Source organism: Pongo pygmaeus, chromosome 2, assembly GCF_028885625.2.
Source record: "Pongo pygmaeus isolate AG05252 chromosome 2, NHGRI_mPonPyg2-v2.0_pri, whole genome shotgun sequence".
Lineage (NCBI taxonomy): Eukaryota > Metazoa > Chordata > Mammalia > Primates > Hominidae > Pongo > Pongo pygmaeus.
Genome location: NC_085930.1, coordinates 62,152,637 through 62,176,415, shown reverse-complemented (window position 1 = coordinate 62,176,415; position 23,779 = coordinate 62,152,637). Strand labels below are relative to the sequence as shown.

The following is a 23,779-nucleotide window of genomic DNA, read 5'->3' as shown; positions in this document are numbered from 1 at the left end:
CTCTGCTGAGGACCTTTCAGTAGTTCCATTTTGACTGAGAATCAAAATCTTTATGATGGCCAGCCTGATCTGACCACTCCATGTCTGTTACTACTTTATCCTCATCCTCTGCAATTCCCGATTCTCTTTGATCCAGCTCCTAGCAGCCACACCCATACCTGAGGGCCTTTGCAATGGCTCTTCCTCTGCAAAGAGCTCTCTTCCCCCAGATGCCCACTGGCACAATCTCATTGCCTCCTGACTTCAAAGTCTTTTTGCTCACCTGTCCTCATCTCAACGAGCCCACCCTCACTAGTCTAATTCAATACTGCACCCAATCCCCTGCCCTGCCCAGCACTCTCAATCCCCCTCATTCTGCTCTACTTTTTCTTCTTCCGTAACAGTTATCACCTTCGAGCATACTGCTTAATTTACCTTTTCACTATGTTTACTGTATGTCTTCCCTCATACTTTCTTCCTCCCTCACTTCTCACCACCACCCCATAAAACAGAAGCCCCATAAGGGGAGGGACCACCGTTTTTTTCTCTGAAGTATCTCAAGCACCTTGAGCAGTGCCTGGAACATAGATGGCCTCAATAAATACTTGCTAGATTGAATGACCAAACTGAAGTCCTAGCAACTTCACTATCTTCTGAACTTGCAAGTTGTACTCCAGCTTACTAGAAATAATTAAAAAGTGACTAAGGAGAAAAATGAACAATGATGAGACCATTATAGAGAATGGAAACCCAGAGCAGCCTTTTACCATCCTTCGCATATGCCACACAGTACACAGTGTCTTTGTGTCCCTTGAGGGGCTGAAGTAAGGTGCCATCAGAGGTGTCATAAACCTGGCAAAAGAGACAAATACAGATTATCTATGTGATATCTATTAGTCAGAATTCCTGCAGGGTTGCTACTGCTATTTTTGTTTTTATAATAATACGTGTCAATATTCTAAATTTGTAGCCAATAAAAACTGCACTGGAAAACCAAAAACAATGTGACTTAAAGTTGGGTAACCAAGAAGTAGAGGACCCAGGTCTATGTACTATGTGACCAGGAATATACTACCAATCCTTGAGAACCAAAGGTTCAATTACTCACTCCATGGAAATTCTTTACACTCATCCTTACCTGAATTTGGATATATGACTAATCAAGGCAGGCCCTCCTAAATAAAACTAGCCCATAAAAAGAGCCAGCTACAACATGATTAAATTTTAGTGCCAGCTCTGCACTAAATCAACATAATAGATGTTTCATATTTGCTACCAAGAGTTTGAAAGTCACAGAACTCTGGGCTTTCAAGTAGGAGGGAATGTTATAAAACCCAACTGTAGGCCAGGCATAGTAGCTCACTCCTGTCATCCCAACACTCTGGGAGGCTGAAGCGGGAGGATTGCTTGAAACCAGGAGTTCAAGACCAGCTTGGGCAACTAAGTGAAACCCCATCTCTACAAAAAAAAAAAAAAAATTAATTTAATTTAAAAATTAGGTGGGCGAGGTGGTGTGTGTCCACAGTCCTAGCTACTTGGGAGGCTGAGGTGGGAAGACCCCTTAAGCCCAGGAGTTTGAGGCTGCAGTGATCTATGATTGCACTACTGCACACCAGCTTGCGCAACAGAGCATGACTCTGTCTCTAAGAAATAAAATAAAACCCAGCTGTAATACGGATTTAGGTATTTGATAGCCATGTGACATCTATCACTATGTGGAGAGTTTAAAAACACACCATCTGGCCGGGCGTGGTGGCTCACGTCTGTAATCCCAGCACTTTGGGAGGCCAAGGCAGGTGGATTACGAGGTCAGGAGATCGAGACCATCCTGGCTAACATGGAGAAACCCCGTCTCTACTAAAAATACAAAAAATTAGCCGAGCGTAGCGGCAGGCGCCTGTAGTCCCAGCTACTCGGGAGGCTGAGGCAGGAGAATGGTGTGAACCCGGGAAGTGGAGCTTGCAGTAAGCCGAGATCACGTCACTGCACTCCAGCCTGGGTGACAGAGCCAGACTCTGTCTCAAAAAAAAAAAAAACACACAAACACACACACACCATCTGAGAAATTAAGCAGAAACTTTCTGAAATAGAGTGTTGGAAAAGATAACCTATGTAGAAAAACTAATAGAGTTTGGATTGTTTACACTGGAGAGAAGTCTGCAGAACAATTTAACCATGTTTTAAGATTATGTAGTTAACCATACAAAGAATGGAGATTAATCAGTCTGCGTATCTAGAGACAACAGAGAAGAGGAAGTAGACTTAGACAGAAAGAGAGATCATACAAAGGTTTTTTGGTCAAACATAAAGGGTTCTCTGAAAATTACTTTTATATACCTGGATAGGTTCCAGAGGGAGCTTATGTTATTTGAAAATATGAAAAATAGGACAACATCCATATGGAACTGTTTAGATAGGCCAATGCCTAAAAGTTGGGGTCAGGCTATCTGACTTTTCATGGACAGAGCACCATCAGTCCTGTTGCTTGAATTTTTCTGGGGGACAAAATGTAAACTGACACCAGTCCAGTTTCAAAGGCATTGTGATTGTTTTCAACTCTTTCATGGGTGTCTCAAAGTAAAAAGGGAAAGATTAATGACCCCAAAGGAGGTATTGTTCACAGGTTCTTATCTGATAGTTTACTTGCCTGTTTTAAATAGCCCATTTCCATCCCTATTAAAAAGTAATAGGGAAGGTTTTTCCACCCTTGCCTTTTTAATCTCAAAAAAAAAAAAAGGGGTCAAATTTCAGAGTACTCACAAGAGGGAGGTTAGGGAAGCACTTTAAGAGGAAACTAAGACAAAATCCTACCAGTAATCTGCTTCCGGCAGCCAAAATCAGTTGAGTTCCATCAGGCTTAAATGCGATGTCATTTATACTGAACAGAAGACAAGGCAAAAAGACAATTAGGAACCAAAATGATGAAGTCTGCTAATGGCCAGGAAAGTAAACTTTATTTCCATTAAGAAACACTGTGTGTGTACTGAGGAGAAAAAGAATAACTAAGAATTGCATTTGTTGCAAATTCCATTCAACCGCCACACCACAGCAGCCCACTCAATCATGATCCACTCAGTAGTTAGCTCTTTGTCCTGATTTCCTCTTGTCCAGAAGCCAGACACAAGAAATTATTCAAAGGGTCGACTGTTGAGGGTATTAACTCTTCTAATAATATCATAAAGGCTAGACAACATGAGAGAATGTGTTAAGGGCCAGTAAATCCACAGATACTTACTGAGTCCCTCTTAGGTGCTAGGCACCAACAGATATGAACAGATCATAATCCCTCTCTCCCCTCAGGGAAATTACTATCCAGTGAGAAGGTGTGAATCAGACACTTTCACAAAGAACTACCATATGTCATCAATTCTAAAGCTTACATTTTTTTTTTTCACATTTTCTCACCTCTGAGGTTAGGATGTGTCTTATAATTGATGATATTTCAGTGTAACTGGCAGCATTTTTTGCTTTCTTATTGATACACAAAACAATGGTATTTTATAATCAATGACCTATTAGATTGGATGAAATACAGAACAGTACTCTGATAAAGGCTTTAAGAGATACATGAAAACAGGATTCGAAGGAGGAAGACGCAGTGATACAGGAGCTAGAAAGAAATTATTTAGCCAGATAGTGAGGGTAAAAGAGTCTTCAGCAGAACTTCCCTTTTAATAAAAAGCAGCCCAAGAAATTATTTTTTTCTAACAAAGAGCAGCCTGAAAAATCCAGCCGCAAACATAGATAGGCAAGCTGAGGCCGGGTGCAGCAGCTCACGCCTGTAATCCCAGCACTCTGGGAGACCAAGGCAGGAGGAAGACTTGAGGTCAGGAGTTCGAGACCAGCCTGGCCAACATAGTGAAACCTTGTCTCTACTAAAAATACAAAAATTAGCTGGGCGTGGTGGTGGGCGCCTGTAATCCCAGCTACTCGGGAGGCTGAGGCAGGAAAATCACTAGAACCCGGGAGGCAGAGGTTGCAGTGAGCCAAGATCATGCCACTGCACTCCAGTCTGGGCGACAGAAGAAGACTCCGTCTCAAAAAAATAAATAAATAAATAAAAAGGCAAGCTGGAAGCTTGCACTGGTGAATGCCGGCAGCTGTGCCAATAGAAAAAGGCTACCTGGGGGCCAGGTATGTTCAACATGGAGGTTCTGTCCTCCCTTTAATTTGTTACCACGTGTACAGTAAAGAAACGGGCAACATGGCGCTGGCCACGTAAATAACCATCTGCATAATAAAAGATTAGGGTGGGGGTGGCCAGCTTTTCGCACCCTATGCAAATGACACACCTAGCCCTAACCAGTTTTTCGAAAGTTATGCAAATGAAACACCAATCCAACCAATCCTTTATGCCCTATGTAAATCAGACACCACCACCTCAAGCTTATCTATAAAACCTGCATTTCACCACAGAGGTGGCAACTCATTTTTTCGAGAACGCTGTCAGCTGCAGAGAGGTCTTCTCTTTCTTTCGCCTGTTAAACTTCTACTCGTAACCTCATTCTGGTGTGTCTGTGTCCTAGTTTTCCATTGCTGTTGAGACAACAAATCTTGGATATTTACCCCAGACAATGATGCCGCTTCAACAGCATTTTAATTCAAGGAGAGGATCAGAAAAAGATTCATGAAGAAGATATTTGAAAAAGGTAGGGCTTTTGAAACATGGAGGAGGACACTGGGTAGAGGACATTTCAGGCAGAGAAAATAAAACAAGCAAAGACATGAAAGTGAGAAATAACAAGTGTAAACCAAAAATAAAATTGTAAGCCCCTCCAACCATCTGAATGGACTTCCTCCTCAACCAGAGCTGTTTGAAAATTTAACCTGGGAGACTGTTTCAGGCCATGACGGGAAGTGGGTCTCTGAAACGCCTCATTGTACCTCTCCGGCATTAACATCAACACAGACTTTAAGTATGATAAACATTTTAGGTTGGGTGCGGTGGCTCACGCCTGTAATCCTAGCATTTTGGGAGGCCGAGGCAGGCGGATCACGAGGTCAGGAGTTTGAGGCCAGCCTGGCCAACATGGTGAAACCCTGTCTCGACTAAAAATACAAAAATCAGCCAGGCGTGGTGGCGGGCGCCTGTAATCCCAGCTATAAGGGAGGCTGAGGCAGGAGAATTGCTTGAACCCGGGAGACAGAGGTTGCAGTGAGCCGAGACTGCACCACTGCACTCCAGCCTGGGTGACAGCAAGACTCTGTTTTGCAGGGGGAGAAGAAACATTTTACAACCTATTCTTTCTGAAGCCTAGTACCCGAAGGCTTCCTCTGCAAAGAAGAACATGGGTCTCCACAATCCTTTATCTTAACCCAGACATTCCTTTCTGTTGATCTCAGGTCTTTAAACAAACTCAACCAATTGTCAGCCAGAAAATGTTTAAATTTACCTATAGCCTGGAAACCCTCACTTTGAGTTGTCCTGCCTTTCTGGACCAAACCAATGTATTTCTTAAATGTATCTGATTGATGTCTCATGCCTCCCCAAACTGCACCCCAACCACCGTGGGCACATGTTCTGTAGACCTCCTGAGGGCTGTGTCACTGGCTGTGGTCACTCATATTAGGCTCAGAATAAATCTCTTAAAATATTTTGCAGTTTGACTCTTCTTGTCAACACAAGTAATCAAAATAATTTAATTTGACTGAAACATCTGGCTATGTGCAAGATGTCGCTAGAACATGGAGAAATGAGGCTAGAACATAGAGAAAAATGGGCTAGAGCCATATTACAAAGATTTTTCAAATGCCCCAGGCAGAGGATTTCATTGGTTCAGGTGACTCTAGTAAGAATGTGTCAAAAACCTGTCAAAACAGACTATTGTTAAGGTTACTACTGAAGTTGCTAAAAACAAAACAAAACACACAAAAAACAAACAACAACAAAAAAAAACAAAACCCAATCCATAGTAAAAGTTTAGCATGGGATAAACTTGCCAGTGTCAACAAAAAATCAAACTCTGTAAAATATTTGAAAAGATTTATTCTGAGCCAAATATGAGTGACCACAGCCCATGACACAGCCCTCAGGTGGTCCTGAGAACATGTGCCCAAGGTGGTCAGGGTGCAGCTTGGTTTGATACATTTTAGTGAAACATGAGACTTCAATCAAATACATTTAAGAAATGCATTGGTTTGGTCCAGAAAGATGGAATAACTTGAAGCAGGGGGCTTCCAGCTTATAGGTTGATTTAAAATTTTTCTGACAATTGGTTGAGCTTATCTAAAGACCTAGGGTCAGCCGGGCGCGGTGGCTCACGCCTGTAATCCCAGCACTTTGGGAGGCCGAGGTGGGTGGATCACGAGGTCAGGAGACTGAGACCATCCTGGCTAACATGGTGAAACCCCATCTCTACAAAAAATTAGCCAAGTGTGGTGGCGGGCACCTATAGTCCCAGCTACTCGGGAGGCTGAGGCAGGAGAATGGTGTGAACCCGGGAGGCGGAGCTTGCAGTGAGCTGAGATCGTGCCACTACACTCCAGCCTGGGCGACAGAGCAAGACTCCGACTCAGAAAAAAAAAAAAAAAACAAAACCTAGGTTCAACAGAAAGGAATGCCTGGGTTAAGATAAAGGATTGTGGCAACCCAAGTTACTGTTTGCAGAGGAAGCCTTGAGGTACTAGGCTTTAGAGAGGAGAGTTTGTAAAATGTTTCTTATCATACTTAAAGTCTGTGTTGATGTTAATGCCAGAGAGGTATACTGAGGCATGTTTGACCCCCATTTCCCATGATGGCCTGAAACAGTCCCTCAGGTTAAATTTTAAAAGAGCCCTGGTTGAGAAGGAAATCCATTCAGATGGTTGGGGGGCCTCTGAATTTTATTTTTGGTTTATACCAGTAATCTAAAAATCAAGCTTTTGTCAGTAACTTAGAAGTACACTCTCAATGACAGTACTTCGAACTCTTATTCCAGACAGCACCTGCTGAGCTCTTAAAATACATTATTTTATTTCATCTCCACAATAATTCTGTGAGGTAGGAATTATTACTCTGTTTTGTAGATGAGGATACCATGGCTCAGAGAGGTCAAGTAGTTTGCCTGATGTCATATAACTAGCAAGTGCAAGGGCCAGGATTTCAACTCAGGTCTGACTCTAGAGTCTGTGTTTGTAATTAACGCGCTATGCTGCCTTCTGCTCCCTTGAATTACTGCCGAGTATGTCAAATCTGTTATCCTTCATACTTTAATAACAGTGACTAACATTTATTGAACACATTTATTATTGTGTATGCCAGGTACAGTTTAAATGCTTTACATGTATTAACTCGTGTTAACCTCAAAACAACTATATACCTGTTTCACAGATGAGAAAACTATGGTACAGAGAAGTTAAATAACTTGCCTGAAAATAAAGTGCTACTGAATGGAAATGGAGCCAGGATTCAAACCAAGGCAATCTGTTGTGTTTTTTTGTTTTTTTTTTTTTGGGGGGTAGAGTCTTGCTCTGTCACCCAGGCTGGAGTGCAGTGGCAGGATCTTGGCTCACAGCAACCTCTGCCTCCCAGTTTCAATCGATTCTCCTGCCTTAGCCTCCTGAGTAGCTGGGATGACAGGTGCCTGCCACCACACCCGGGTCATTTTTGTATTTTTAGTAGAGACAGGGTTTCACCATGTTGGCCAGGCTGGCCTCAAACTCCTGACCTCAAGTGATCCATCTGCCTCAGCCTCCCAAAGTGCTGGGATTTTAAGTGTGAGCCACCGCATCCAGCCTCAAACCTAGGCAATCTGGCCTAAAGCCCATGTTTTAACCATTATGCTATGTGGCTGCCATTATCATTGTTAGCATATGTCAAAAAAAGGTATTATTACCTACTTAAGGGATTACATGAAGAATTCAGAAAGCTTTTAATATGGCTCTGTTGACCTGACGCTTCCTTTAATAAAAACTCTTCACAGTTATTCAATATTTAAGAATTGTTAAAGAGTGTAAACTTGGCCAGACATGGTGGCTCACACCTATAATTCTAGCACTTTGGGAGGCCGAGGCGAGCGGATCACGAGGTCAAGAGATGGAGACCATCCTGGCCAACATGGTGAAACCGTATCTCTACTAAAAATACAGAAATTAGCTGGGCGTGGTGGCGCACACCTGTAGTCCCAGCTACTCGGGAGGCTGAGGCAGGAGAATGGCTTGAACCTGGGAGGCGGAGCTTGCAGTGAGCCGAGATTGCGCCACTGCACTCCAGCCTGGCAACAGAGCGAGACTCTGTCTCAAAAAAAAAAAAAAAAAAAAAAAGAGTGTAAACTTACATTATCTTATTTGATCCTTACAAAAACATAATGTAGTAGACAGGACAGGCACCACTGCCCCGATTTTACCAATGAGGAAACTTAAGTACAGAGAGGCAAGTTGTTTGCTCCTTGTCACAGAGCTGGCTGATAAAGAAGCTGGAACAAGGATGATTATCACACTCTTTCCAGCTGGGCAAACTGAAGCCCTGAGTTTTTCAGCTTCCTCACCATTATGTGGTAACAGACCTGGGCCTTCCTTGTTTCTTACGCTTTCTTCCTCTGAGCCTTGGCACATTTCACATTTTGAGAAGCAGCATGGCGGAATAAAAAGTAGGGGGGACATGGCGCCAGAAAAGCTGATCTCCTATCTGAGCTTTCATTCTCACCTACAAAACAAGGATAGAGAGGTAGCCTCCTACTCACAGGGTGCACAAGCCAGTCTATGCAAAGCGCCTGACACTTGTGGATTGCTATGGTGGATTATTAGATGTTGGAGCAGTGTCTGCACCTCTCATCTATACTCATCCTTGGTATGTGGCCTCCTTTCTGCTTGTACACATATGAGCTCATCAAAGTGGTTCCTGTGTGACCTCTTCTTCATAAGGGTCATTTTGGGTTGAATTATCACAAAATCATTTCTGAATGTCTCATTTGAGCCAAGCCTGAACATTCTTCCTCTTAGATATAAAAATTCATTTTCTCTGAATATCTTGAAATTTGCCTTCCTAAAATATAACATATATGTCTGATTTGCCCCAATCTAAACTCTTAACATACTTAGAATCTGTACATTTCAGTTTAGCTCTGACTTATACAGTCTTCTTTACATTGTGTTAGATATTATCTTGCCTTGCCCCTTTAATTATAGTCATACACAATTTGAGAGCAATGGCCATGTTCTATATATTTGTGGACCCACAGTGCATGGCACTGTCCTAGACACATAATAAATATAATTTTGAAATCACCAGAAACTCAGAATTGGAAAGGACTCTAGACCTTGTCATGCAGTCCATCTGGCCCATCAGGGCAAGAATTCCTTATAGATGGCCATCTAGCCCCTGCTTGAACACTCCAGGGCTGGGAGCTCACTCATTTGCAGGCAGTCTATTCTACTGTAGGATGGTTCTCTCTCCACCTGCCTGTTTTTATAAAAGAGATACACTGTCAAAAGACACACTGTCAGATTCCATTGCAGAGATACAGAGGAATCCTGCAAATTGTCCTCTGACAACCCTGCACCCACCTCACTGTAAACCCATGTCCCACAGTGCCTCTCCAACTCCTGCATAACCTGACCCAGCCCCACTTACTCATTTTGTAATCGTAGGTAACTTATGTCACCTCACCTCATTAAATCTCAATTTCTTCATCTTTAAATGAGATAAAAATTCCAACCTCACGTTATAGAGATTAAACATGATAACACACATAAAGACATGTGGCCTATACCAAGTACTCAGTAAATACTAGCTGGCATGAATGGAGAGTTATAGCCGATGCTAGCCTGATTGGAATACAGTAGGCTAGCCTAATAAGGCATCCTGGTTGAGATGAACCTGGAGCTGTGCATTTAAAGGAGAAAACTAGGGAGTTCATAGAATAAGGGAGCATTTGGGAAGGATCTTCAATAAAGCTTGAGTTTTCAGCTCAACCTAAAAGTATAAATTTAAATGCTGCAAGCCTGATGGGGAGGAGGGTCAGGAGGACCCTCTAGCAAAATGCACAATTTGACATGGAAAGTAATTGGGAATCACTCTAGGTTTATGAGAAATAGAGTAACAGGATCACAGCAGCAGGTCTTAAAAAAAGCGAGTTCCTGCTGCTATGTGAAGGTTAAAATAGAAGCAAAGGAGCAGACCGGGAGACAACAGCTGATTTGGATGTGGAGGACTAATCTTTGACATCTAGGATTTTTTTAGTTCTACTATCTTTTTTTCTTTTTAAGTTTTTTGTTTTGTTTTCATTCTGGGCTATCAGCTGGCATATCTAGCAGCCATCAGGATTGATGGTCTATAGAACCCCTACATCCCTTATCCTAATAGGTTGTCTCAAACCTGTAATGGGCCAAAAACCAGACAACCAATCTTTATTCATCATTCATTCACTCACTTATTAATTCATGTATGAATACATCTACCCACAGTATTTCATTTTATATATATCTAGTATTTTATTACTATCCATAGTAACAACCACTGACCTGACTAGGCTCTAGAATAATTTGGAAATGAGTAAGACATAGCCATTGCCTTTAACGGGTTTATTAGACTTCTGAAATAAACAGATTTAAAAAATTAACTCTTACGCTCAACAGACTCTGGAAGTACTACAAGACAGAAATGAACAAAATTCTGTGCCAGGGGTTGAAAACAGAGCAAATCAGGCTGCATTTGGCCAGCAAATGTTTTATTTGGCCCACACGGTGTTGTTTTTTTTCAGAGTAGATGCTAACATTTAAAAATTAGGCCATTTCACATAAAAACCCAGATTCCTAGTTTCTGGTAAAAACAGGAAGAGCTGAGCACACTAGGCCAAATTCCTGCATGGTGGTAATTGGCAGGAGCTGAGCAGCAGCTGCCCCTTTTAGGCCGAGCATGAGCTCTGCAGTTTGCCACACTCTGTTACTCTGACATTGAAGCCAAATGTTCAGTTGCCAGCTATCATCAGCTTGTGCTATAGGTACGTTTATAATAAAGTTAAAAGTAAAATGATTTTTTAAAACTCAAATCTCTATTAAAAGTACAAATGAAAGATTCACTGATAGGGCTGTGTTTCAAGAAAAATGGGGTACAGAAAACAAGACTATTCCTAGGGAAAACATACAATTCCTAGTGTTTAAGATGCAAATAAACCTCTCCCATTTATGTTACCTGCCTGTCTCCTGCCGACATTTGAGTTTGCCACGTCTGTAACATAAGGAAAAATTAACGTAGTGGCTGAGAGCATTGATGTTGCAGTAAGGAAGACCTGAGCTTGAAAGCTGGCTCCACCCCTCACTGTGTGACGTTGGCAAATTATCCACCCTCTCTGGACTTCAGTTTCCTCATACATAAAAGAGAGGGAATTATAGTACCTACCTCAGAGAGTGGTGAAGAGACAACGAGATAAAGGATATGAAGTGCTTAGCCAGCACCTGGCACATAGTGTCAGCTACCACTAGTGCCGAACACAAAAGAGAGGACCCGTCTCCAACGTGAGCCTTGAAGGATGTTCAGGATTTCCGTGTGAGATGACGAGAGACGGCATGCTTTACACAGAGAAAGATCTCAGAAAGGACAGAACCAAAGACAAGTAACCTGCTCCAGTGGCCAGAACAGAGGCTTCACAACAATGCTGAATGATTTTCAAAGTCAGGCCAAGACCTATCCCATAAGTAAGTATATGACAAAACAGACTGCTATGTTATAGAGTTAGGCGATAACAATGGAATACGACATTAAATAACTGAATCAAAAGGTGACAAAGTCATTCCCCTCCAATTATTTTCAGACTTCCCAATTAGGAGAGCTTGTGTTTGGTGCTCATTTTGAGCACCTCTCTGATCATACCTGCCAATCTCCAGTTTTAGAGAAAAGAGATCTCAGGTTTAAAGGCTCCCTAGCAACAATAGCTAGCTACAGTTTGTTCAGTTTTGTTTCTCCCTACTTTGTTTTACTTTTACACTTACAGCAAGCGATGCTGATTTTATCTTAACACTTAGAGCAAGTGACACTGGTTTTCACAAATGGAGTAATAAAGTTTCCTTGTAAAATGTGAAATCATAATTAAAATAAATGAGACAATTTAGAGAAAAACGTCAAGAAAACAAGAGTATGGGTACTATGTGGATGTGGCAAGAACTGTGAAGCTTGAGCAGCTTCGTGCTGTGTCGTGGGTGTGAGATGAATCCAAGGGAGCGACAAGGCCAGACCGTGAGAGAAGAGCCGCCTCCACCCGCTACTACCTCAGGCGCTGCACCTCCCTTTGCCGCTCTCCAACCCTCGGGAGTTTCTCCAACCGCCAAGGCGCAGGAGGGCGACCCTGCAGTCTCCCAGGCCGGGGTTCAGTGCCTTCGGCCCAGGCAGCAAGCCCGCTGCCCCCCCTCAAACACGCTGCAGCAGCTCGCGCAATCCCCGCGGGGACTCGACCTCCCTCTCTTCGCGGACCGCCCCGCTCCTCACCAGTGCTCGGCTTTATCTCTCCACGTCAACACGGCCCTCATCACGGCTTCCCTTACGCCTCGGGCTCCTCCTCCCCGCCTCAGCGTCTGTCTCGGCAACCTCCTCACTAACGGTCGCCACTCCCCAAGCCACTTTGGCTACCTGCGTTACCCCTGACAACGTACATGCGCGGTAAGCTGAGTGTGAGGGCGCTTTGCTCCGAGTGCGCATGTCCGAAAGGGAAAGCGAGAAAAGCCGCAAAAGCAATGGTGGAACTGGAGCCCCTAAGGCGCCAGCGAAACCAGAGCGCGCGCGATTGGTCGGGGCGTGTGGGGGCGGTGCGCCTTCCTCGACAATGGATTTGATTGGTGGAGCGTGGAAATGGCGGCTGTAGCCTAGGGGTCGGCCGAAAAGCAGCGGCGGCGTCTGGGGCGCTTTCGCAACATTCAGACCTAGGTTGCAGCCCGGTTCCGTGAGCTAAGGTGGTTTCACATCTTACTCCGCCCAACACCCCGGGCGTCGCAGCGCTGGGCTCGTTGCTGCAGCTGGACCCTGCTCGATGGGCACGACTGGGCTGGAGAGTCTGAGCCTGGGGGACCGCGGAGCTGCCCCCACCGTCAACTCTAGTGAGCGCCTAGTCCCAGACCCGCCGAGTGACCTCCGGTAAGTTACTGTCCCCTTTTGGGCCCCAGTTTCACCACCTGTAAAATGGTATCGGGAGAGTGGACGGTGTGTGGGCCTAACCTTTGACAGAGGGTCGGCAGAGACCTCGAAGCCCACGGGTTTAGTTACTAGGGTCTGGAGCTCAGGTGCTCTTCCTGTGGGATCAGCCCTGGGGTGCGCCCGACTTCCTCATCCAAGATGACTAGGGAGACTGGGGGGGAGCCGGGAGGTTTTGTGCAAGAGGTCCCTTATGTTGGAGGATCCTAGGAAGTCATTAGAGTATGTGTGTGATAGGAGGTTAAGATTTACCTACTTTTTTCAAAATTTAATCCTAAGAACTACTTTGAAAGAGGCATCACCTTCTTTTTACAGAGTCTTTTACAGAGACTTTGAGATGTTAAGTAACTTGCTGCTAAACTTACAGCTGGTAGAGCTGGGATTTGAGCCCCAGTCTCTTAAGAGTTTGTGCTGATTCCACCAGGCTTCAGTATCTTTAGCTCTAAAATTGTAAACAATATCATTTCATAAGATCCATCCAGCTCCTCAAAATTATTTTACCCCAAATTACATCAGAAAACCTTGATTCTAATTCTAGTTCTTGCAGTTTCCCTATTTGTAGAAAAGAACTTGGGTTAAATGATCTCTCTAGACCCATACACCTTTCGCAATCTGTGGTTTAGTGATTAGGATACACTTTACTGAAATTTTTCTTTTTTTAATTTTAAAATTATGTTTTCGTCATAGAAGACACATTGGAACATTAATGAAGTTTTAGTGTAGTGTTTTTGTTTGTTTGTTTTTTTTTTTGAAATGAGGTCTCGCTCTGTCACCCAGGCTGGAGTGCAGTGGCACAATCATAGCTTCCTGAAGCCTTGACCTGCCGGACTCAAGCAGTCCTCCTACCCGGGCCTCCTTAGTAGCTGGGACCACAGGTATGCTCCACCACGCCCAGCTGCTTGTTGTTTTTTGTTTTGGTTTTTTTTTTTCATTTTTTGTAAAGACGAGGATCTCTCTGTGCTGCCCAGGCTGGTCTCAAACTCTTGGGATCAGGTGATCTTCCCACTTCCTCCTCCCAAAGTGCTAGCATTACAGGCATGAGCCACCTTGCCTTGCCAGCTTTTTTCAATAATAGTATGGGGGAGAAGTATTAGACCAAGATTTGGTAGACTTGGATTCTGGTGTCTGTTCTGCAAGTAATTTAACCTTTCTGTCACTCAATTTTATCAATAAATTGAGAGTAAACCTTATTGTACCAACAAGGTTACCATGAGGATCAAGAATGAAGGAGATTCAAAAATTCTGTATCAAATTATTTACCTTCTGGAGGATTACATCTGATGAAAGTGATACACACTGTCTCCCAGAAATTTTACATTATGTAAAACTTTTACCTCATTTATTTGCAGAGAAGACAGTGTAACTCACTGATTTATTTAAGCATTTTCTGGTGCTTTCAGAGCTCAGCTATTGGTTCATATTCTCAAATTTATGGTAAGTGCCCCCAGAAATCTTTATAATAGCCCTACTCGGTGATTAATCCGAAAAGTTTCTAGCTTGACTTTTTTGTTGTGCAGAGATTTCCAACACTTTTTAACCTGTGCTAGAGGGTATGGGAAGCTTTTGGAAGACAGGAAAACACTCCCATAGCACAAGACTGGTCCATACTGACTTTAATCTCTTTCATTTTAATATGGATAATTATGTGGTTCCTGCATTGTCATGGATTAAAACTGAGTAGGCAGTGGAAGATAAATTTTAAATAAGTTAATCACTTAGACTTTGTTTTTCCAGCAAAGAAGATGTTGCTATGGAATTGGAAAGAGTGGGAGAAGATGAGGAACAAATGATGATAAAAAGAAGCAGTAAATGTAATCCCCTGCTACAAGAACCCATCACTTCTGCTCAGTTTGGTGCTACTGCAGGGACAGAATGCCATAAGTCTGTCCCATGTGGATGGGAAAGAGTTGTGAAGCAAAGGTTATTTGGGAAGACAGCAGGAAGATTTGATGTGTACTTTATCAGGTAAGCATGTAAGATGGTAAAGATAGTACAGCCAAATGATTTTGTCTGGGCAGGTAGTGGGAGCATAGCAGGAATCTTAGCTTCTTTATATTTTTACCATAAAATGATTGCAGATTCTATTCTTTCAAGGTTGCTATTAATTACATCAAGTGATTGGGGGAAAATTACATACATTTTGTCCCTCCTACTGTGAATGGTTAACGGGTAGGTTGCATTTTAGTTATATTTATAAATTTATATTGTCATAGAGGAAACCATTTAAAAGTGCCATTTATCACTCTTTTTCATTTTTAAATGACAGATGCCCATGGCAACATTTGGAAATTAATTAGAAATCTGAAATGTGGTCCAGTTCTTTTAAAAGTCCCTTCTATTTACTAGTAGTAAGTTTCCTTTAATATCATTTTCTAGCCCAGAAGGACTGAAGTTCAGATCCAAAAGTTCACTTGCTAATTATCTTCATAAAAATGGAGAGACTTCTCTTAAGCCAGAAGATTTTGATTTTACTGTACTTTCTAAAAGGGGTATCAAGTCAAGATATAAAGACTGCAGCATGGCAGCCCTGACATCCCATCTACAAAACCAAAGTAACAATTCAAACTGGAACCTCAGGACCCGAAGCAAGTGCAAAAAGGATGTGTTTATGCCGCCAAATAGTAGTTCAGAGTTGCGGGAGAGCAGAGGACTCTCTAACTTTACTTCCAGTCATTTGCTTTTGAAAGAAGATGAGGGTGTTGAAGATGTTAACTTCAGAAAGGTTAGAAAGCCCAAAGGAAAGGTGACTATTTTGAAAGGAATCCCAATTAAGAAAACTAAAAAAGGATGTAGGAAGAGCTGTTCAGGTTTTGTTCAAAGTGATAGCAAAAGAGAATCTGTGTGTAATAAAGCAGATGCTGAAAGTGAACCTGTTGCACAAAAAAGTCAGCTTGATAGAACCGTCTGCATTTCTGATGCTGGAGCATGTGATGAGACCCTCAGTGTGACCAGTGAAGAAAACAGCCTTGTAAAAGAAAGATCATTGAGTTCAGGATCAAATTTTTGTTCTGAACAAAAAACTTCTGGCATCATAAACAAATTTTGTTCAGCCAAAGACTCAGAACACAACGAGAAGTATGAGGATACCTTTTTAGAATCTGAAGAAATCAGAACAAAAGTAGAAGAAGTTGTGGAAAGGAAAGAACATTTGCATACTGACATTTTAAAACGTGGCTCTGAAATGGACAACAACTGCTCACCAACCAGGAAAGACTTTACTGGTGAGAAAATATTTCAAGGTATCCAGTGCTTTCAAGCACTATTAAACATTATGTGATGAGAAATTTATAATGCTGCATCTTGTATTTGTGCCTATACATGGTTAAGATGTGAAAATAGAGCCAAGAAATAGGGCCAAATATGAGATACCAGTTGATCCTAATACTTTATCTTAAACTGATATTCAAGCAGTTTCCTATGGCAGAGAGAAAATCAGCTGACTGCTGTCGTGATGCCATGGCAAAGGAGAGTATTACTATTAACAGCTGCCGTTGTCTCTTCCTGGTGCAGCAGCTGGGACTCTTCTTCTTAGCAGTGCTTTCCCTTCTTCCCATCCTCTTTCCAGCCAGTAATCTTAAAACTTGAAGGAAAATTAAAAGCCTTCACTTGTGAAAAATTTAGGGAAGGCTTCTTATACATAAATGAGTGGAGAATAGTTGGTGTCTTCTCTTCACACCCCTCCTGATACTTACTGCTAAGTGTGACTTCCAATTTAATTTTGTATATATCATAGTCATTTTTATCTTCTTTTAATGTAATACTTCTCTAAAATGCTTTAGAGCTCTAAATAATTCAAAAGTATAATCACATAGTTCATCTATTATTTGTAATATGCTCTTAATACAGAATTCAGAACTTAGCAGTTTTGTCTTTATAATACCTCAGTGAATAAGAGATAAAAGGGAGACCTTTTGAGCAGCCCTGTATTAGTTATTCATTATGCTATTATGGTATAATGAATAACTCCTTTAAAGAATAATAATTTTACTTAAACTCCTGTGGGGAAACAGCCTGGACAAATTTGTGAAGCAGGAGATTAGGTTTGATTCTTGTTCCCAGTTCTACTCATGATTTTATGTCTTTTCTGTGCCTGGAGTTTCTCTGCCTTTAACACAAGATGGCCATATATACCTAGGAACTGCATAAGAATTCTTCAAGTCGGTGTCCTAAACACTGAGCTTCTCGAAGAAAGCTTTGAGGTTTATGTAGATTTATTGCTAGCAAAATGGGCAAATATTAAAAACTTTTTTTTGTGGTAAGAGTCTAGTTGTCAACATGAGATGAAGTACTCTTAGTACTAGGTGTCCATGAAATACTGAAGACACCTACTGGCTTAGCTAGAAATTGCCAAGTAAACCTGGCATAAAGGAGACTAGTAATTATTCATAGGAGCCCACAGAAAAAGTTGTCAAATCAGAGCAGTCAGAGCAGTTTCCTTTGTTCTTTTTTTTTTTTACTTTCTACTGGGCTTTACCTACTCAAACTAAAATAGCGAAAAAACAGTAGTCTAATTATCTGGAGACCTGGATACTTCTTCCAGTTTATAGTCAATCCCAGTATCATTTTGGGATGATTGCTTAATTTAGAAGCTTTAGTTTCTTCATCTGTAAAATAGAGGTAACCATTCTGACTAGTCCTGTTTTTCACATCAAAAATATTGTAAAATGAGAAGTGAAAAAGATGCTATACAAATGCAAGGTATTATTAACTGATATACAAATTTCAAGGGTATGGCTAAGGAGTATTACATGTGATTTTAGAAATTTGAGAAGTCTGATAACACTGGTTCCCAGTAGATAGAGATTCTCAATAAGTAGTTGTCTCAGGTGCTCTAGGGTTCAAATTGTAGGTTTTTCTGCAGATTCTGTTTTGTCTGTATCCCTTCTTTTGGTAAGCTTAAAAGTAAGTGTTCACTGCAGAAATTTTGGAAAATACAGAAAAGTAAAGAAGGAAAGAAAAATTAGCACTTGGCAACAACCATTACATCATTTTGGCTTATTTCATTCTTCTGTATTGTTATTTATATATGTTTCCCCTTTTTTATAAGATTGGGATCATATGTAGACTCTTGCTTTTTCATTTAGAAGTTAATAGGAAAATATTCACAATAGTCTAAAAAATACTTTAATGACCACATTATACAAATGCATCGTAATTTAAAATATTCCATACTGCCTTTAATTTTTCAATACTATAAATTCTGAACATAAGTCATAAAGAACTAGTGTCACAGAGTGGTTAAAGGTGAGAACTCAGGAGCCAGACTGTCTGGATTTGAATTTTAGCTGGGACACTTAGTATCTGTGTGATCTTGAGCAAGTTACTTAGCTTCTCTGTGCTTCAATGTCCTTATCTGTAAAGTGGAGATAAAAATAGTACCAAGTTCATGGGTCATTAGTTGGATTAATTGGGTATTTATGTAAAGGGCTTAGAATAGTGCCCGGCATGCTTTGTAATAGTGTTGATAATTATTATTTGCATCCCTGAATATTGCTTTAAGCTAAACCATAGACTCAATAAAGTGTTCACTTTTCCTTTTCAGAAGATACCATCCCACGAACACAGATAGAAAGAAGGAAAACAAGCCTGTATTTTTCCAGCAAATATAACAAAGAAGGTATCCCTTTCCAAATCAGAACAGCAAATTCTAATTCTATTTTGGGTTTTCAATTCTGATGCAGTATGTTTGTTTAGCTCTTAGCCCCCCACGACGTAAAGCCTTTAAGAAATGGACACCTCCTCGGTCACCTTTTAATCTCATTCAGGAAACACTTTTTCATGATCCATGGAAGCTTCTCATCGCTACTATATTTCTCAATCGGACCTCAGGTTTGGGGATTATTATCATCTTTGTCTTTGTAGAGACAGTGTGGTAAGGAGAAAGCACTGAATTGAGGCCTGGGTTCAAAGTCCATTTTGAGTGTGTCACCTGGGATAAGGCATTCCCCCTTATCCCTTAAACTCTTCACCTATGAGGAAATTAGACTAGATGACATCCAACAGACCTTTTAGAATAAAGGGGTAGATTTTATTTATTTTATACTTCCAAATTCGTTTTGATCATCATTGAAAATCAGTTAACGTTTCTCCACCCTCTTTCATGTGTGTTTAAAAGTATCTTTTTCACTGAATGTACCTTGTGTTCTATATGCTTCTACTCTCATTATCTGCTGATCTGATCATTTAAAAGCTAATCATGCAAGGCCAGTTTTCAGCATAATTTGGACTATTAGCCCAATATATTAGCAGTTTTGGCATTTGATTCTGAAAGTGGTTGCTGGTTCAGATAATGGCTTCTTGCCAGTGTTTTTTTTTTTTTTTTTTTTTTTTTTTTTTTTTTTTTTTTTTTTTTTTATTTAAAAACCCTATGGATGAGATTTCTAGATGAGAAACTACTTGAACGTGAAATCAGCCCACCTAGAGTCTTGTAATCATTCAGTTACTTTTACTTCCCAGGTAAAATGGCAATACCTGTGCTTTGGAAGTTTCTGGAGAAGTATCCTTCAGCTGAGGTAGCAAGAACCGCAGACTGGAGAGATGTGTCAGAACTTCTTAAACCTCTTGGTCTCTACGATCTTCGGGCAAAAACGATTGTCAAATTCTCAGGTATTTTCCTATACACCCAAAGGAAAAACATAATACATTGTGCTTATTTAAGAGAGCCACACCTTAAACTTTAATGTCCTCAGATACTATATTAATGGAGGTTTTTCAGCTCAAGCACCCAAGGCATTTAAAAAAGTCCACTTTCCCCAAACCACAGTCTCCCACTGACCTAAACAATAAATCTTTGCCCAGCACTGGGTCAGGCATGTGGGCAGAATTAGGGGAAGAAGTCAGTGAAGCAGAAAGCCCAGTTCTTGACCTCAAGGACGTGACCTCTGTCTCGTTAGCACAGCACAAAAGAGTGGTTAGGAATTGGCAAATGATATGGGTGCTGCAGGAATTCAGAAGGAAGAGTAATCACAACTGGGGTTGCCGGGAAAGAGCCCTTCCTGTCCCTTTCTGCTGTTCTCTCCATCCTGCCCCGTCACCACACATTTTGGGAGGGGGTCTTTAGAAGCTGACCTGATAATGTGGGATGTTGTATTCTTCAGATGAATACCTGACAAAGCAGTGGAAGTATCCGATTGAGCTTCATGGGATTGGTAAATATGGCAACGACTCTTACAGAATTTTTTGTGTCAATGAGTGGAAGCAGGTGAGGCCCACTCCCATCCATAATTCAGCACATTTGGTCTCTGAGGCAAAATAAGTCCACCATTATGGTTAAGACTGTTTATTGGATACAAATGCTATTACAGTCACAAACAATTGTGTTCCTGGCTGCGGGGAAGCGGGTGGCATGTGGGTTTTGGGGTTTTTGATCAGTAGGCACTCCCAAGTCCACAAAGACCAGTCCAGAGGCGTGGCCTCTGACTCATCTCCAGTGGTTTGTCACCTCTGGCCCTGTTCCTGTCATTCCCTATTTGTGTGCTATCTCTAAGCCCGACGTGGTTTTCCTCCTGTCAAAAGTACACCACTACAGGAAAGCAGGATGGTTTGGGCCTGCAATGTATGCTTATTGGGTATCTCTTAGTGGTCTCAGACTACTTTTGTGGTGACTGGGTCCTGCTTCAGCCCTGTTGAGTATGCCCAGCCTGTGGCATGCTGGTGGTATCCTGGCAGCTGGTGGGTGGCCTGGTACGCTGCCCACTCAGCTTGAGACTCACCCTCATGCATTCAGCCAGTAGGTCTGGCCAAGCCTGAACTGAAGGACCACAGTCCTATCCCAGCTTCATCAGAGCAATCCATTGTGACCTGAGAATCCATTTAACCTCTCAGGGTCTAGAACCTCCTTCTGGAAAGTGAGGTATTAATACTTGACTCATGTCATCGCCACCCCACACTCCAAGTCACGGTTGAGTAGTAATTTGGACAGTACTTTGTAAACTGTGTGGGATTACCTTAATATAAGGTATAACTTAAAATATTCATGAATCCCAGGAGGTTAAAGGTTATAACTTTTAGGTATAGTATCATAATGTACTGTCCCCCAGCAAACATTTAAAAAGCCAATTTTAAAAAATGTATTTCTGACTAAGTTACATTAAGGTCTCTGCCTCTTTGTATGTTGTGTTTCTTTCAGGTGCACCCTGAAGACCACAAATTAAATAAATATCATGACTGGCTTTGGGAAAATCATGAAAAATTAAGTCTGTCTTAAACTCTGCAGCTTTCAAGCTCATCTGTTATGCATAGCTTTGCACTTCAAAAAAGCTTCATTAAGTACAACCAACCACCTTTCCAGCCATATAGATTTTAATTAGCCCAACTAGAAGCCTAGTGTGTGTGCTTTCTTAATGTGTGTGCCAATGGTGGATCTTTGCTACTGAATGTGTTTGAACGTGTTTTGAGATTTTTTTTTAAATAAATTATTATTTGACAACAATCCAAAAAAAATATGGCTTTTCCAATGATGAAATCAGAAGATGAAAAATACTTCTAAACTATCAATAATACAAAGCAAATTTCTATCAGCCTTGCTAAAGCTAGGGGCCCACTAAATATTTTTATTGGCCAGGCGTGGTGGTGCATGCCTGTAATCTCGGAAGGCTGAGGCAGGAGGATCATTTGAGCTCATGAGGGCCCAGGAGGTCAAGGCTTCCCGTGATCATGCCACTGCACTCCAGTCTGGATGACAGAGAGAGACCCTGTCTCAAAAAATGTATATTTAAAAAATAAAAATAAAAGCTGACCCCAAAGACAAATAAGATTCCTCTGGCATTGTGTATTGTTGACAGCTCCACACTAGCTCTTAGGAATTGTAGATTCCACCTCAGCATCCATTTGATAACCTAATGTGAATATGGGCCTGCTGCTCCATTTCAGCTCGCTCACTCTTTTACCTTGGTCCCTTTATGAAAACTTATTTCTCATTCCATTTGGAGTTTATACCATTTGGCCAGGCACAGTGGCTTACACCTGTAATCCTAGCACTTTGGGAGGCTGAGGCAGGAGGATTGCTTGAGCCCAGGAGTTCAAAACCAGACTGGGCAACATAATGAGACCCCATCTCTACAAAAAATTTTAAAAATTAATTGGGCATGGTGGCATACACTTGTGGTCCCAGCTACTCAGAAGGCTGAGGTGGGAGGATCCCTTGAGCCCAGGAGATTGAGGCTGCAGTGAACTATGATCACACCACTGCACTTCAGCCTGGATGACACAGCAAGACCCTGTCTCAAAAAAAAATAAGTCTTATGCCATTTTTATTACAAGTATTGTTATAGTTCAAATACCAAAGCATTTACTATTAGAAAGAAACCAAGGGAAAAAACTAGTTACTAAGTCTTAATTACCAACTACCATTTTAAGGTATAATTTGAAAATTAAATTGATTGAATAAATGAAAAATAAATCAGTTGTTCAGGAAACTGCCTTTGTTGTAGGGCGGTGTGAACCGAATCAGGCTGCAGTGTGATGCAGAGGTAGTTGGTTGTTTCCACTTTAGTGAGTAAGTGTCATTCAGTTTTTAGAAGGATGGATTTTGACCAGAGAACAGGAAAACTGGCCACACCTCCCTCTCCCCAAGGCAGACATCCACTTTATAGTTTACCATCACGTTTTCATTTAACAAACATCCAAGTAGCATTCACAAAGTGTAAAGCCCTGTGGTGGGGAGGGGCACAAAGATAAGCAGGTTCTGTACAGACCCTCACAGAGAGAAAGAAGGGCACCTAATAATGGAAGGGAACAAAAGGGATAAGGAGTAGGGACAAGACACCCAAATATGGCAGCTAAAGGTAGAGAGGGGCCTCTGAAACCTTGGGCCCAGCTGGGGCTGGAGGGTGGGGCGAGCTCACCAAGCTCAGGGCATCAGGTGTGGCTTTGTGGCAGGGCTGGTGGTCACATACCTTCCCCCAGCATGTCCATGGGGAGTGTGGGCCCGTGTGAATGCAGGAGGCGAGCTCTGCACCAGGAGAGTTCAGGACACAGCCAGGTTGCTCAAGCTGTAGGCCTGGCTTTTCCTGTTTCTTGCAGGTGAGGTTGCCTGACCTCTGTACCTGTTAACTTCTCTTTTAAAAATGTGATAGTGGAGTCTACCTCACACAATGATTGTGATTATGAAGTTCAGAAATGTAGTGCTAAAATGGTACCTGGCTTGCAAGAGTGCTATGTGAATGTGGCCCATGGCAACCATCTCAGGCTGCAAGGGTCACAAAGATAGCTTGTCTCAGCAAAGGAATAAGGGCTCAGGTGTTTCTTTTTAACTTTTTAAAAATTGAGCTAAAAGCCACCATTTAACCATTTTAAAGTGTACAATTCAGTGGTTTTAGTACATTTACAATGTGCAGCCATCATCACTGATTCCAGAAGTTTCCATTTCTTTTTTCCACTCCAAAAAGAAGCTCCCCACCTGTTAGCAGTCACTTCGAATTACTCACCCCATCCCCTAGCAACCATTCATCTACTTTCCGTGTCTGTGGGTTCGTCTATGCTGAACATTTCACATAAATGGAATCATACAGCACGTGGCCTTTTGTGTCTAGCTTCTTGCTTAGCATACTGTTTTGAAGGTTCATCCATATTGTAGCATGTACTTCATTCCTTCTTATGGCCATCCTATGGATATACCTCATTTTGTTTATCGGTTGATGCACACTTCAAGGGTTTATTATTATTCTCTGGTCCTCAGGTTCTGTAACTCCAAACCATGGC

At 41.8% G+C, this 23,779-nt stretch overlaps 2 protein-coding genes across 47 annotated transcripts in view; one reads left to right on the top strand and one right to left on the bottom strand.

Moving 5' to 3' along the window:
• The window catches only part of IFT122 (intraflagellar transport 122), a 79,437-nt gene extending 66,868 nt beyond the window's left edge, over positions 1-12,569 (bottom strand). For 13 of the 42 annotated variants that reach the window (XM_063662622.1, XM_063662623.1, XM_054482184.2 and 10 more), the window contains exons 1-3: positions 12,380-12,506; positions 2,791-2,857; positions 747-831 (exon numbers count right to left, since the gene is read on the bottom strand). In XM_063662622.1, coding sequence (XP_063518692.1) covers positions 747-831; positions 2,791-2,857; positions 12,380-12,420 — 193 coding nt within the window. In that variant the 5' untranslated portion in view covers positions 12,421-12,506. Of the gene's footprint in view, positions 1-710; positions 832-2,790; positions 2,858-11,089; positions 11,173-12,162 lie in introns of those variants that run through there. The other 29 variants (XM_063662620.1, XM_054482177.2, XM_063662621.1 and 26 more) reach the window with 12 other exon arrangements.
• Positions 12,570-12,601: 32 nt separating this feature from the next.
• Positions 12,602-21,520, top strand: MBD4 (methyl-CpG binding domain 4, DNA glycosylase). Of its 5 annotated transcripts, XM_063662644.1 has the most exons (9): positions 12,925-13,021; positions 13,837-13,953; positions 14,813-15,043; positions 15,455-16,317; positions 18,621-18,695; positions 18,773-18,907; positions 19,535-19,684; positions 20,176-20,279; positions 21,207-21,520. In XM_063662644.1, the coding sequence occupies exons 3-9, from the start codon at positions 14,829-14,831 to the stop codon at positions 21,282-21,284; spliced, it is 1,620 nt and encodes a 539-aa protein (XP_063518714.1). In that variant the 5' UTR covers positions 12,925-13,021; positions 13,837-13,953; positions 14,813-14,828; the 3' UTR covers positions 21,285-21,520. The 5 variants fall into 5 exon arrangements, with proteins under 5 accessions (XP_054338183.1, XP_054338180.1, XP_054338181.1 ...); XM_054482208.2 differs by lacking the exon at positions 13,837-13,953 and having other exon boundaries at positions 12,602-13,021; positions 15,455-16,299; positions 20,176-20,226; XM_054482205.2 differs by lacking the exon at positions 13,837-13,953 and having other exon boundaries at positions 12,602-13,021; positions 15,455-16,299.
• The last annotated feature ends 2,259 nt before the right edge of the window (positions 21,521-23,779 follow it).

Excerpts from the sequence above, each read along its gene's own strand:
- MBD4 (XM_054482204.2), top strand. The coding sequence starts at position 12,918 with ATGGGCACGACTGGGCTGGAGAGTCTGAGCCTGGGGGACCGCGGAGCT. Across the intron at positions 13,022-14,812 it reads GACCCGCCGAGTGACCTCCG|CAAAGAAGATGTTGCTATGG; the intron begins GTAAGTTACTGT and ends TTGTTTTTCCAG. Across the intron at positions 19,685-20,175 it reads AACGATTGTCAAATTCTCAG|ATGAATACCTGACAAAGCAG; the intron begins GTATTTTCCTAT and ends TGTATTCTTCAG.